Here is a 14,704-nt window from a genome sequence, read left to right on the forward strand (position 1 = left end):
AAATGCACTCTCAGACAAGAGTGTAGAAAAGTGGAGTGCAAGTGGATAAGAGACTTGACATCTTAAAGGTGTCTTTAACAAACTATCAAAGAGCAGAGAAAGATGCAAAAGCTAAGTTTTTCTCTAAAATAATCTCTGATAATGCAAATTGACCAAAAGTATTATTTAATACTATCCATTCCATCTTAAACCCTATGAGAGATGCTTTTTTGGACAGTACTCAAGAGATCTGTGATGCATTTTGTAACTTTTTAACTCACAAAATCAAGTATATTAAAGGTGCTATTGAACCTTCACAATTTGATCAACCACTAATACCTTCCCCGTCCTGTTCCCTGACTCACTTTGAACCAGTTTTGTCAGAACAGTTAGCAGATGTAGTCTTCAAGATGTAGGGTTCCAGTTACAAGCTGAATATTCTATCTCCATGCCTTTTTTTAAGACATTTTACTCTATTTGTTCCAGTGTGACAGTGATAGTTAACAGCTCCTTAGCTAATGGAGTTGTTCTAAGAAGTTTTAAGCATGCAAATCTACATCCTTTGTTAAAAAAGCCTTCTTTGGATCCAGCAATACACAATAATTATAGGCCAATCTCTTAATTGCCTTTTATTTCCAAGATCTTGGAGAGAGTTGTCCATTCGCAGCTAAATCTAAATACATTTGACATTTTAGACACATTTCAGTCTCGCTTAGACACTTGTACAGCTCTGAATCTGCATTGCTCGAGGTTACTAATGATATTTTTCTCTCCATGGATTCTGGCTTACATGATGTCTTAGTCTTATTAGATCTTAGTGCCGCGTTCAACACTATCGACCATAACATTCTTCTCAATTGCCTTGAATGTAGTGTTGGCATCCAGGGTATGGCCCTCCAGTGGTTTGCCTACTATCTAAAAGATAGGATGTTTTCTGTAAATGTAGGGAATTTTTCTTCTACTTCGGCTCATTTATCATGTGGTGTCCCTCAAGGGTCAATTTTAGGACCTGTATTATTTTCCTTGTATATGCTTCCTCTGAGCTCTATTTCCCAGAAGTACAGCATATCCTATCACTGTTATGCTGACTATTCCCAATTTGACTTAACAGTGAGTTTAGACAAGAAGTGTTCATTTGCTAACATCCTAAATTGCTTCAAAGATTTTTTACAAAACTGAAGTTCTGATTTTAGGTCCCTCCATTTCCTCATTACCTGGCCTGGCTGCCCAGTTAGGTCCTCTTTCATCGAATGTACAAGATCATGTAAGAGGTCTTGAAGTGATTTTAGATTCATCATTACTTTTTAATAAGAACATTTGTGCCATTTTCAAGAGTAGCTTTTCCACCTGAGATCAATTGCTAGAGTCAAATATTTTCTTTCCAGCAAAGACCTGGAAATTGTGAACCACTCACTAATTTCATCAAAGTTAGACTATTGCAACTCATTGTACATTGGCCTCCCTTAATCTGCGTTATCCCACCTACAGCTGGTTAAATGCAGAAGTTAGAAAAACTCAGGGTCGATTTTAAAATTCTACTTTGTTTACAAGGCACTATCTGGTCTTGTGCCCAAATATGGTGACCTTCTCGTCCCTTACTTTTGAGGGTTCCACGTTATTGCTATAGATCAAAGTGTGATCATGCCTTCTCTGCGGTAGGTCCTCAACTCTGGAATAGTCTCCCTTACCATGTGAGGTCAGCTTCTTCAATTTGGAAACATATCTATATTCTTTAGCATTTCATTAGGATGTTTTTATAGGTTAAATTAGGTAAATACATTTTAGATGTATCTATTTATTTATTATTATTTTGTATGTATGCATATAATTCTGTCATTGTATATTTATTTGATTAATTTGTAAAGCATTTTGGGTCAACTTCTGTGTAAATGTGCTCTATAAATAAAGGTTGACTTGACTTGACTTGACTTTACAAGCTGCGCAGCCACAGAAAAAGAACCAGGGAAGGTACTTGGGAAGGAGCACAACAGAAAACCGGATTCTTGAGACATAATTTTCAAAGTTTCCACTTCTTTTAACTCGACAAAGCATTCCTAAAGAAGTGTCGTTTATGAAGCTGAGATGCTCCAAACACGTCTGTCTGAGGCACGCACATGCACATAGAGCGACAAGCAAAAAATAGCTCAAACAGAACTCAAAAATGCCTCCTGTGAGAATTGGACACATTGACTAACTCAGTGCAAAACAGATTGCTGTCAGCTGTAGACTTGTTCAATGATATGAGAATAAAACAAACAATATATAGAGTTCTTAAGCCACTATTTGTATTGTCTAATCAATGCTTCATTTATTTGCCACAATAATGCAATTTATTTCAAATTGAGTTTCAATCCGTATTATAGGTCCAACATATTTTATTTATAAATATTTGAATTATTATGCATTATTTTTGTTAATTATCTTTATTTGGCAGTCTTCCTCAACAAATAATAATGTATTGCGATTGATTAATTCAATTAATTAATTGTCATGGCATGTCATTTCAATTAAAAAATGTAATCTATTGACAGCCCTGAACATCGTGTCAGTCTGAGATTATATAAAGAGACAGAAGCAAATGAGACAGTCTAAAAAAATAAAAGAACTGTGGTGAATTCTCCAAAAAGTTTGGTACATCCTATCTGCCAACAACCAAGAAAAGTTTTTTTTTTAAGAAAAGTTTTTAACAAGTGTGTTTTTAATAAACACACTTTTGTTAAAATCATTATGGCATCTTATACAAAACTTGACTGATTGGTTTGTAATTTTCAACCAATTTAAACTGATGCGTCCTAGACTATCACAAGTCACTTTTTTAATTTTAACAAAGCCTAATCTGTTAGCCAGCTAATAACATCTCCTTAATTTGAAATGGCAATATTCAGTACATAACAGAAAACCAAAACTTTGCAAGGCATAAAAGCACACAAATATAAGATATTTCCCGACAGTTCAATCAACTGGTCCAAAACTGTCTCACACTGGCCTTGGGGTCCAAGCCATCCGTATGGTTAAGCCCTGTAGTGTCTGCTATGGTGAGTTAAATGTCTAATGGAGAATTATGTGATTTTACTGTTTACTCTTTCCAGGCTCCGTAAAGTATGGCAGAAGAGGAAATGCACGGTGAAGAACGGTTATTTGACCATCTCGCACGGGACAGTATGTAACTACTGCTGACCTAGCTTTTTTATCTTTTATTTGTTCCTCTCTGATGTGCTCACACATGCAGTAACACACTTTGACACACAAGCACACATTCACACAGGGAAAAGCCTTGTTTTCAAGCCAAGGTTCTTTTTTTTGGTAAATAAGGGCATTTTCCTCATTAGTGCCATGCTGATTCAATAGCTGAATGCCTTAAACTGTCCGTGTAATTTTTTTATTTGGCCCTCTCAAAGAACATCAGTCATGCTTGTAACTCTTCTAGAGGCATTTCCTTTGGCTTCAGTGCTGTTCAAATTTGAAGACTTTCCTTGTCACAAAGACAACTGGCAAGATAATTGGGAGGAGTTTAGAATTAAAGAGGAATACAAAAGTTGCTATTGTACACCTTGTTCAAGAGCTCATAAATCTGTGGCCTGATTCTAAAACTTCAGAAAGTTTTTGCTGAAGCTAATGCTCAATGTAGGCCATACTGTAACAGTTTTCACAATATTGTATATCTATGAGAATGAGAGTGTATTATTTATGAAGAGGGTTTTATGAAGATGTTTTTAAATGTATGTAGTCTGAGTGTGAATCTCATAAAAATATGTCCTGGTCATATTTCACCCCAAAATTAAAAGAAAAATGTTTTGAAATTATAATTTACCCTACAACATTTTCTGCCAGATTTTCATTACTGTAATGCATCAAATCATATTTCTCATATTCTTATTCTCATATTTTTTTTTAATCAGCATCTTTAAAGCAAATATTTTTTAACAAATACTGCCATGATGCATACTGTATTTACTTTTTGAACAATTTGAACAACAATTATTATTATTTATTTAATTTTTTTCAACAGTAATGATGAAAACATTTGCTTTTGTCATGAAAAGAATGTCACAGTGATAATGGTCCTAAAAGTAGGCTTCATTTTCTATAGGTTAATATTATTGCTTATTTATCTGTTCTGCTTTTGTTGTGAAATGTGACCTGGACAGATTTTGTGAGATTCACCCCTGAGTTTTAAATGAAGTAGAACACCAAAACATGGTTTTAAGTGTGTTGTGTTGAATGCCACTTGTAACTGATATACTCTCTCTCTCTCTCTCTCTCTCTCTCTCTCTCTCTCTCTCTCTCTCTCTCTCTCTCTCTCTCTCTCTCTCTCTCTCTCCTTCTTTTTCTCTCATTCTGTTGCTCTGTGTCTCAGGCTAACAGACCTCCTGCCAAACTCAATCTTCTTACCTGTCAAGTAAAGCACAACCCAGAGGAGAAGAAGAGTTTTGACCTCATCTCCCGTACGGTTACACCAGCCAATGTTACTTCACACACACACACACACACACACACACACACTGTAAAATATGATACAGGAGCTCTGTATAACTTAATTAAAGTCTAGGTGCTTAAGACCGAGCTGAGCAGGTAGGGAACAACTATATGTTGGAGAACCAGTGATAAGAGAGAATGTGATTTACAGTTGATAATTAAAAAAATAAATAGTGTAACATAAGTGGAAGAATTAATGTTGCTTTGCAGTTACTGGAACTGTTTTACTGATTTGCATTGCTCTGTGACTCAGGTTTATTTCCATGTAACTCTTCTCTCAAGTTGTTTGTGTAGTCTGATTAATTTTAGGGAATTGGTTCATTTGGAAAGTTCATTTCAACGAACTAATACATTTGTATCAGTTATTGTGGTATATAGTTCTTCTGCTGCTTTATACATCTTTTTGTACAGTATATAAATACTGCTGTTTATGACATTATCTTTTTTATTTTATAAATTATTTTTCTTAGTTTTAAAAGTTTAGTAAAAATATCTGTTCAAACCAGATAAAGACTATAAATAAAATTGGGAATTGTCAGCATTTGATAGGATATGCTGTACTTCTGGAAAATAGAGCTCAGAGGAAGCATATACAAGGAAAATAATACGTGTTCTAAAATTGACCCTTTAGGGACGCCACATGATGCAGAGTTTTTAAATAGATAATATGTGATATGTGTAACGTATTTTAAAAAAAATAACAAAATAAATCCCCTTAGATGAAATTTAGCTACTTGGAATTATAGCTTATTGCTTGACCTGCTGTAGTGTCATTTATTGCAGCACCTCAACTGAGCATAAGGGCTATTAGCCTTATGTAAGTGAGTGTTGTTGTGTGTGTTATCTGTAAGGAAGTACTGGCTGTGGAAAAACTGGCCCTGGCTGACGGATTTTCATATTACTGTGCTTCCTCGTCTAACCACAGGAAACTGAGGCCAGAGAGAAAAACAACTTATTTATGTGCTTTTTTAGGAGTTTTGAGGTCATCTTGCCTGTCCTATTTTCCTTTTTTTCCATTCTTCAACATCCTGAATTGGTTCTCACAGTGTCACTCTTATGAGGAAAATGCAAACATTTTCAGTTGACAGTTGACACATTTCTTTTTTTAAGGCATTAGAAAGTGTGTAATAAACCTCTGACTGATTGTAACAAATAATGTTATATTAAAGGATGTCCTTGTAGTAATATGCAGTGGGCCCAAAAAGCATGCAGATACTTAAGCCACACTTAAAAATGTGTTAATGTTATTCAGGGCTGGCCCTAGCTATAGGCAGACTAAGCAAATGCCTAGGGCCACAAAAACCGTCAGTTGGATGGATGGTGGAACGTTCAGGGGGAGGGGGGCCAAGGAAAATTATAACACTGGCCCTGATGTCATTGCATTAGATCAGTGGTTCTTAATTCTTTGCTGGAGTACCACTAACACTACACATTTTGCAAAAACAATGGCAAGAGCTGGTGATAACATACCTGATGGCCTACTGACAGCACTGTCTATACATACATTTTCAGGAAATGTAGGAAGCTTGCTGTGCATTGGTGTATGTGGATGCCACAACCTTTTGACAATGTTGTTATAACATTTAGACCATGGCTGTTGAGGAAATTGATCTGCTGAGTGATTGTTGCTCAATCATACTTAAAGAAAGGACTCTGGAAGCTGAGCACATCTATTACTTTCAAATACATCCTTGTTTTTCTTAATGATCTATCGCTCCATTAATCCAACTCAGTCTTTTACTTCTTTCACTCGTAGATGACAGAACTTATCATTTCCAGGCAGAAGATGAACCGGAGTGTCAAATGTAAGTGTGTGTGTTGGCATCCCTGTTCTTTTTAAAGAAAACCTGTGAAGCAAAATCGGTTGAGAACCATTGCTCGACAGCATAACCTTTTCAACTTTTCATTTCTGTTCATGATCTTTGTGCATCTTTTCTCAGATGGATCTCTGTGCTGCAGAACAGTAAGGAGGAGGCACTCAACAATGCCTTTAAAGGTGACCAACATGTTGGTGAGAACAACATTGTGCAAGAGCTAACCAAAGCCATCCTGGGCGAGGTCAAGCGGATGGCGGGTAATGATGTCTGCTGTGACTGTGGAGCTCCCGGTGAGTGACCTGGAAATCGACAGAAATAAGGAAGTTGAGAAAGCGGGCGTATGTTTTTTTTTTTTTTTTTTTTTTTTTTTGGTCAGAGCAAGAACAACGTGAAAGATGCAAGTAGCAATTAGAGTTGAATTTGCATAGGCTGCTCAAACTTGACCTATCAATTATTAAAAACTGCCACCGTGAGACTAAACTTCACATCTTACCTCATTTTTCATTGATGTTCTTCTCATGAGAATACTATTGTAAGTTTTCAAAACTCCTTCTTGCTTTGATTGTTGTTTATGAGAATTACCCCAGCAACACTCTGGCAACGTCCTCGCATTCCCCCAGAGCACTCTGGCAATGTCCTTGCAATCACCCAGAACACCCTCACAACGTACTCTCAATCACCCAAAGCACTCTAGCAACATCCTCGCAATCACCTATAACACATTAGTAACTTCCTCGCAATCACCCAAAACACCCTCGCAATGTCCTTGCAATTACTCAGATAACTCTGGCAATATCCTTGCAATCACCCAGAACACCCTCACAACGTATTTGCAATCACCCAAAGCACTCTAGCAACATCCTCGCAATCACCCATAACACATTAGTAACATCCTCGCAATCACCCAAAACACCCTCGCAACGGTCTTGCAATTACTCCGATAACTCTAGCAATGGCCTCGCATTCTTCCAGAACGCTCTAGTACATGTCCTCACAATCACCCAGTGCCCATAGCAACATTCTAGCAACATCTTCGCAATCATCTATAACGCCCTTGCAATGTCCCCAGAATGACCTAAAACACCCCCTCAACGTCCTCGCAATTCCCCATAACACTAGCATCTTCGCAGTCACCAAGAACACTCTAGCAACCTCGTTGCAATCACCCAGAACCCTTTAACCTTGTCCTCACAATCACCAGGAACACTCTAGCCACATCCTCACAATCATCCAGAGCCCCATAGCAATCCCCTTGTAATCATCCAGAACACTCTAGCCACGTCTTCGCAATCACCCAGAGTACTCTAGCAACCTCCTTGCAATCACCCAGAACCCTTTAGCTCCATCCTGACAGTTACCTAAATCACCTCTCAACATCCTCGCAATTCCCCATAACACTCTAGCCACATCTTCACAATCACCCAGAGTACTCTTGCAACCTCCTTGAAATCACCAAGAACACTCTAGAAACCACCTTGCTATCACCCAGAACCTTTAGCCACATCTTCACAACCACCCGAGCTCCATAGCAATACCCTCGCAATCACCCAGAACACTCTAGCCACATCTTCACAATCACCCAGAGTACTCTAGCAACGTCCTCGCAATCACCCAGAATATTCTGGCAATGTCTTTGCATTCACCCAGATAACCCTCGCAACGTCCTCACTATCACCCAGGGCCCCACAGCAATGCCTTTGCAATCAGCCTGAACACTCTAGCCATGTCCTCACAATAAGTCAGTGCACCATAGTAATTCCCTCACAATCACCCAGAACACTCTAGCAAAATCTTTGCGATCACCCAGAACACCATAATAATGCCATCGCAACTTCCAATTACACACTAGCAGTGTCCTCACAAACACACATATCACTCTAGCCACATCCTCACACTAGCCAATTCCTCAAAATTACCTAGAACACTCTAGCCATGTCCTTGCAACTGCACAGAACACCCTAGCAATGTCCTCATGATCACCAAGAACACCCTAGCCAGGTCCTTGCAATCACCCAGAACACTCTTGCAAAATTTTCAATGAACCATAACATCCTAGCAACATCCTCGCGATCACCCAGAATATCCTATCCACGTCCTCACAATCACTCAGAACACTTTAGACAGAGATCACTGTCATTGTTTTAAATCTTTAGAGAACACAAAGCTTTTGTCTACATCTTTTTGGGTGTAATACATTCTCCTGATTAAAAACTTTGGTCTGCAGAGACATTTTAGCTTATTCAAGTATTTTTACCCTCTTGTTCTCATATAGGCCCCACGTGGCTTTCCACCAACCTAGGCATCCTGACGTGCATCGAATGTTCTGGGATCCACCGAGAGTTAGGCGTACACTACTCCAGAATCCAGTCATTAACACTGGATGTTCTCAGCACCTCAGAGCTCTTGGTTAGTGCTTGATGTTTGGTTTCAGAGAATGCATCTCTTTTGATTCCCCACCCCTGCTGATGTTGAGCCTAATATTGCATTTATTTATTTGGTTTGTGCTGGATTCTTTTGATTCAGCTTGCATGCTTTACATTTTATAGGGTTTGCTTAAAACAATCAGCCTCATTTGGAGTCATTCCACACGGATGATTTCTGCCCAGTGTTTAACAAGCCATTTAAAATTATTACAGCAATTACACAAGACTGCAGATCTGCTAGCCACAGTGAGAATGCTACATTGAGCATGCTGATTGGCGTATTATGAAGTAACAAAACATATTAATGTTGTTTCAAACCCATATTACTTTCCGTGGAACACAAAAGGAGATTGTTAGGAACTGACAGCCACAGACACCATTCACTTTCAATGAATGGGAAAGAGCAGCTTGAACATTCTTGAAAACTTCTTTGTGTTCCATAGAAGAAAATTATGTTGGGAAATGGGTTGGAAGGTTGAGTAAAAGATAATGAAATTTTCATTTTTGAGTGAACTATCCTTTTAAACACTAACACTTTAAGTCTGTTTGCTATCAGTTTGGAGTTAAGAAATGCAATTTAGTTTTTCTGAAGTTTGTGCATGTGTGTGTTGGTTTTCAGCTGGCCAAGAACATTGGGAATGCTGGCTTTAATGAGATAATGGAAGCTTGTCTAATGGCAGAAGATGTGATCAAACCAAATCCAACCAGTGACATGTAAGCCATAGTTTCTCTTGTGGATTTGTCTCGTTCAAGGCATTGCTTTGTGTTTGGGCTTTATTACATGTATCCTTTCTTACCTGCCCTTTAATGCCACAGGCAAGCGAGGAAAGACTTCATCCTGGCAAAATACACAGAGAAGCGATTTGCTTGTAAGAAGTGTCCTGACGCTCTGTCGAAACTGTACACGCTGTGCGATGCGGTGAAGGCCCGAGACATTTTCTCGCTCATCCAGGTTTACGCAGAGGGCGTGGACCTAATGGAGCCCATTCCTCTGGCCAATGGGCATGTGAGTTTGCTCCTTTCTCTCCTCTGATTTGATAAGAGCTACTATTGCTCTTGCACAGTGATAACAATAGTTTCCGTCAAAATACCATAAATCTTTAGTTATGATGACTACAATAAAAATAGTTGGACTTTATTTTACAGTGCGTGTATACTTGCAGTGTACTTACCCAAGAAAGTACTGAATAATATTAGGTAACTACGTGTACTTCATATGAGTTAAGGTTAGGGTTGTGGTTAGTACCTAGTAATTACTGTAGTTGTTGTAATTATATAGTATGTAAATGTAGAACAGTACTGTAAAATAAAGTGCTACCATAAAACTTAGTGTTATCAGCCACTGTCATCGACAAAATACATAAAAGAAATAAACTTTCTTATGGTTGTACAGTAGTATCAATAACAGTAACTCTGCCATTTTGGCAGAAACGTTGCTAAATATAGTACTTTTTTGTAAGGACGATGAACAGTATAAACAAGCATACAGTCTTTTTTATTTTTTTTGCACTAACATGCAGAAATTTGGCGTGCATAAAAGTTGTATCAATGTTTTCAGCTGAACGCACAACATTGTTGAGGAATTATTTCAAGGTGAAGTGTGTCATTTCTACCCCACAATAGTGGCACCAAACAAAATTGCTTAATGTTTTTCAGAAGTTTCCCGAACACTCAAACAAGTAGTTCCACCCCGAACTCATGCCATTGAATGAGCCAATATTGCAATTTTGTGCTGGTCCTTATGTTCAAACAAACAGAGCAATGTTTTGTAATTATGAAAGAGACACAATATTTACACCTAACGGGAATATTGTTCAAATGGTCTATTGTATGTCTCTACATATTAAGCTGGGATAAGATAAGTTCATTTAACATAAAAAATAAACATTTTAGCTATAAGCATTCTGCACTTTAGTACTCATGGTTATGCCACATTTATCCAAAATAACATGGCCATGCAAAACATTACCTGAGTATCTCGTATACACAAACCTGTCTAATAACCAAGCTTATAACAGTATAAAACCTGTTATGTTGTTTCTTTATTTATTTGTGTTTGGTTTTCTGCGATAGGAACAAGGCGAGACAGCCCTTCATCTGGCCGTGAGACTGGTGGACAGAACCTCCCTTCACATCGTGGACTTCCTCACCCAAAACAGGCAAGACCTAGACATCCGAGCACAGGGTGGAAAACACTGTACTTTTAGTTTTAAGATCCTCTCTTTGCTGACCAAGTGCTGACTGATGGTACTCCATGCTAAAATCTGGAGTGGTGGTGTAGTGGGCTAAAGCACTAAACTGTTAAGCAGAAGGTTGTCGGTTTGACCCCCACAGCCACCACCATTGTGTCCTTGAGCAAGGCACTTAACTCCAGGTTGCTCCGGGGGGATTGTCCCTGTAATAAGGGCTCTGTCAGTCACTTTGGATAAATGCGTCTGCCAAATGCATAAATGTAAATGTAAAATCTTTTTTTTTTTGGCCATTGTTTGACCAGAGCAATTTAAATGTGCTGGTTTTGAAGGTTAAAAAGTGCCATTATAGCTGTTGCTTGAACACAAAATAGGCTAAATTTTGTGTGTTTTCTCCCACAGTTTAAACCTGGATAAGCAAACGGCTAAAGGAAGCACAGCCCTTCATTACTGCTGCCTGACGGACAACAGCGAGTGTCTCAAACTGCTCCTGAGAGGAAAGGCCTCCATAGACATCGGTATGAGATAGGGATGAGTCACAATTTTTGACTAGTCCAAAAAGTGACTAGTCAATAAGTCAGGTTGACAAGCTTATCAAGACTACAGTAGTTTGGATATTTCTAGCGGTTGTGTTAATTAGTGTGTTGGCAGTGTGCTGTGTTTTAGCAGTTAGACGGTTTTACACGATAAAACCCTCTTGGAAAAGTTGTGTTTTTAAAATGAACCCCTTTAAACACTTCATCTGCAGCCTTGCACATTTGGAAGGACATATTTGGCTGTTGCATAGCATGTTATGCTGTTAGTGTCCCACCATTAGCGTTGAGTTTTTTAAGTTACTAATAGTCCAACTTGAAACCGCTGCATTCTGTTGTGCTTTGTCTAGATGTTTTTGAACTCAAGAACGCATTTAATAAAATTGCTTCCTAAGAAATGCGTCTGATCGGGGTCAGGTTAACCCAAAATCTGCCTGCACTGAAAACTAATGTGTTGTATTTACTTAAAATATATATGTAGCATTTTTGCATAAAGTTCAACTTATTGTCATTTTATGTCCACACAACTAGAAAAACTTTGTTAGATATGCAGTACACAACTGTATCAGTTCATACAAGTTTATTAACCTAAAAATATATGTCACGAAGAAGATTTAGCAACTAATAGCAAGTAGTTTCAAATGAACATTTATAACTCCGTTTCCACCTAATTTTCTAATAATAACTGAGGTCAGTCATTTAACTTGATTCCCCAAAGAAGTGCAGATAAAGCTGCACTTCAGCTATGCATATTAACAAGTACAAAGAAAAATCAAAAGGATTGAACAGAATCCAAGTTGGCCACTTATGGAACACTAATGGTGACTTTACACAAAACAGATAGTTACAGTAAAACAGCATAAATAAATAAAAAATAGCTAAAATCTCAATGAATTCTTAAAAACAATTAATTAAATGCTCAGACTTGCTTAAATTATTCAAGCGCAAGGGCTCATGGGTATTCCCCACAATATCAGACCTGTACATTATTGTTTGAGTTAGTAGTACTTAAGATCTTTATTTTATGAATTCATAAGCTAAAGAAGCTTAAGGAGCTCATGAATATTAATTTACTTTATGTAGCTCTCCATGTTTACCTTAAAATTGATATTTTGTGTGGTACACACAAAGCTAAAAATGTTATAAATATATATATATTTTTAGTTTAAAATATATATTAGTTTCTTTATTTTTTAATTTAATGGTTGCTGAGCCAACAGTTGTTTCCCAAGTGTTATTATGCAGGCCTTCCTAGACCCATTTTTCAACTAGTCGATTTTGAAAATATGTGGTTTTGCGCAACCATCTGCGTTAATGCATTTTATTTTTTTTCTTTACCTTTGCAAATGGATGGTTGTTTCTAAGCTATTTTTTATGTCTACAGTGGCGGATAAATGTGCAAAATTACCTGCCACTGAACATGAATACCCTAGCTGTTAGATTATAAATACTGCAGGGGCACAACGTATAGTTTACAGCATCCAACAGTTTGATAAACCTTTTCACAGCTAAAAGATTTATTAAAGCAGTGTCAGACAGAAACTGCAGAATGACTTCTGACAAATATCTTCCACAACACCTCTCAAATAAACTTTTGGATTATGCATAATAACAGGTACATTGATCACAGCAGAGGATTTTGACGTCCGACAGTGAACAAATGGCACTTGATCAAATTCTCTGGCTTGATGGCTGTAGCATCGGTGCACTAAAGGACTAAATGTAAAGAATTAAAGAGACAAACATTCTCAGAGAGAAAACCTGTTAGTGTGGAACGCTACATGAATATAACTTCCTATATTTATCTATTAATCATTGTAGCATTAAGATAAAGATGTATTTTTTATTAAATATAAAAAAATAGATTTTTCATCAAGGAGACGATTTTGGCTAAAGAATCGCTTTTTTCCATCAGCACTTGTGATTGAACAGGGTTAGTAAGCCTGTTGATGTGTACAGGATTCTCAGTCATTAACAGTCTGTTCACTAACAATGGGATCAAATGATTGCTCATATGTCGCCTAGCAGTTCTGTAAATTTATGTGAGTGGGTGAATGCCCTACCAGGGAATCTCATCTACTCCATGCCAGCGTCTTTTGTGAACAAGCTTTCTGTGTAGACTTTGCATCATCTTGTCCGTAATGTATTGTACAATTCACTACATAAAGTCAAGGGTCCAGAATGGTGGGGAAAAGTGTAAAGCATGTCCTCATCAATCCAAGCTTAGTTTAGTGCCTTAAATGGAAATGACTGTGATACTATGTTTGCTTTTAGCTAATGAGGCTGGTGAGACCCCACTTGACATCGCCAGGCGACTCAAACACTTACAGTGTGAGGAACAGGTGAGCTATCATACATTTATTATTGTTGATTCTTGGGTAAATCTTACAAAGACTGTCAAGAACATATCCTGGTCATATTTCACTGCAAAAAAACAAAACAAAATTTCAGTTCTTAATCATTTATTTTCCTTGATTTCCAATCAGAACATCTACACATCCTTAAAACCTGCTGAGTGTGTCAGTGTAAATATTTCCTCCCCCTCCTCTTCCATCTTAGTTCTGTCACTCCCATTGCTTGCTTCAGTTTTTTAGAGGCTGCTTACCACAGTTTGGGAGCCATCCCCCATCCAAGGCCTGCGCTTCCTGATTGGGTTCTTCCAATAAACTCATTGCTTCAGTCTTGAAAACACCCTGTTTTCAACCTCCTCTGCCTTCCGTTCAGACCTGGGCTTGACAAGCCCTCAATTGGTCTGTTGATTCCCTTATGGGGGTTTTCCACAGTGGATAGTACCTGGTCATTTTTTTTTAATACCACCTCGTCGAGGTTCCAAGCAAGCCGATCCGATACTAAATGTGACGCCAAAACCCTGCAGATCACTGATTGGACAGAGAGATTCATCACTACCAGCGACTTGCGTTTTGTAAAAAGAAAAGGCTGTGTGCAAAACCACGCCACTGTCAATAAACGAGGTGCAGACGAATGAAATGACGTGAAATGAAAATGTTTTTCAGGAAGTGTCTCAGCTGTTTGCCACACACGGCTACCACCGGACCTACCAACAGTATAGGGAAAAGTACAAAAAAACTAAAAACTTAAAAGTGACTATAGAACCATCAAGGAAAAGTGGAAGTGGTTCGACCAAATGGACGCTATCTAGACCGGCGAGCAATGGGAGGGAGAGTGCCCTGGACTCAGCCAAGGCTGGAGTCCACGATGGAGGATGGTTCGTTTTGTTACGTTACCTCTATACTCTGCTTGAAAGCTTAACTTTATTTAGTTGACCA

General features: G+C 38.1%; 1 protein-coding gene across 4 annotated transcripts in view; it reads left to right on the forward strand.

Annotated features, from left to right (window-relative positions):
- Positions 1 to 14,704, forward strand: part of LOC127662778 (arf-GAP with SH3 domain, ANK repeat and PH domain-containing protein 2-like) — a 112,477-nt gene that overhangs the window by 83,067 nt on the left and 14,706 nt on the right. For all 4 annotated transcript variants that reach the window (XM_052154093.1, XM_052154094.1, XM_052154095.1 and 1 more), the window contains exons 11-20: positions 3,069 to 3,138; positions 4,337 to 4,424; positions 6,212 to 6,260; positions 6,396 to 6,562; positions 8,545 to 8,678; positions 9,315 to 9,409; positions 9,512 to 9,701; positions 10,769 to 10,854; positions 11,287 to 11,402; positions 13,692 to 13,759. In XM_052154093.1, coding sequence (XP_052010053.1) covers positions 3,069 to 3,138; positions 4,337 to 4,424; positions 6,212 to 6,260; positions 6,396 to 6,562; positions 8,545 to 8,678; positions 9,315 to 9,409; positions 9,512 to 9,701; positions 10,769 to 10,854; positions 11,287 to 11,402; positions 13,692 to 13,759 — 1,063 coding nt within the window. The remainder of the gene's footprint in view (positions 1 to 3,068; positions 3,139 to 4,336; positions 4,425 to 6,211; positions 6,261 to 6,395; positions 6,563 to 8,544; positions 8,679 to 9,314; positions 9,410 to 9,511; positions 9,702 to 10,768; positions 10,855 to 11,286; positions 11,403 to 13,691; positions 13,760 to 14,704) is intronic.

This window comes from Xyrauchen texanus, chromosome 22 (assembly GCF_025860055.1).
Source record: "Xyrauchen texanus isolate HMW12.3.18 chromosome 22, RBS_HiC_50CHRs, whole genome shotgun sequence".
NCBI classification, from domain to species: Eukaryota; Metazoa; Chordata; class Actinopteri; order Cypriniformes; family Catostomidae; genus Xyrauchen; species Xyrauchen texanus.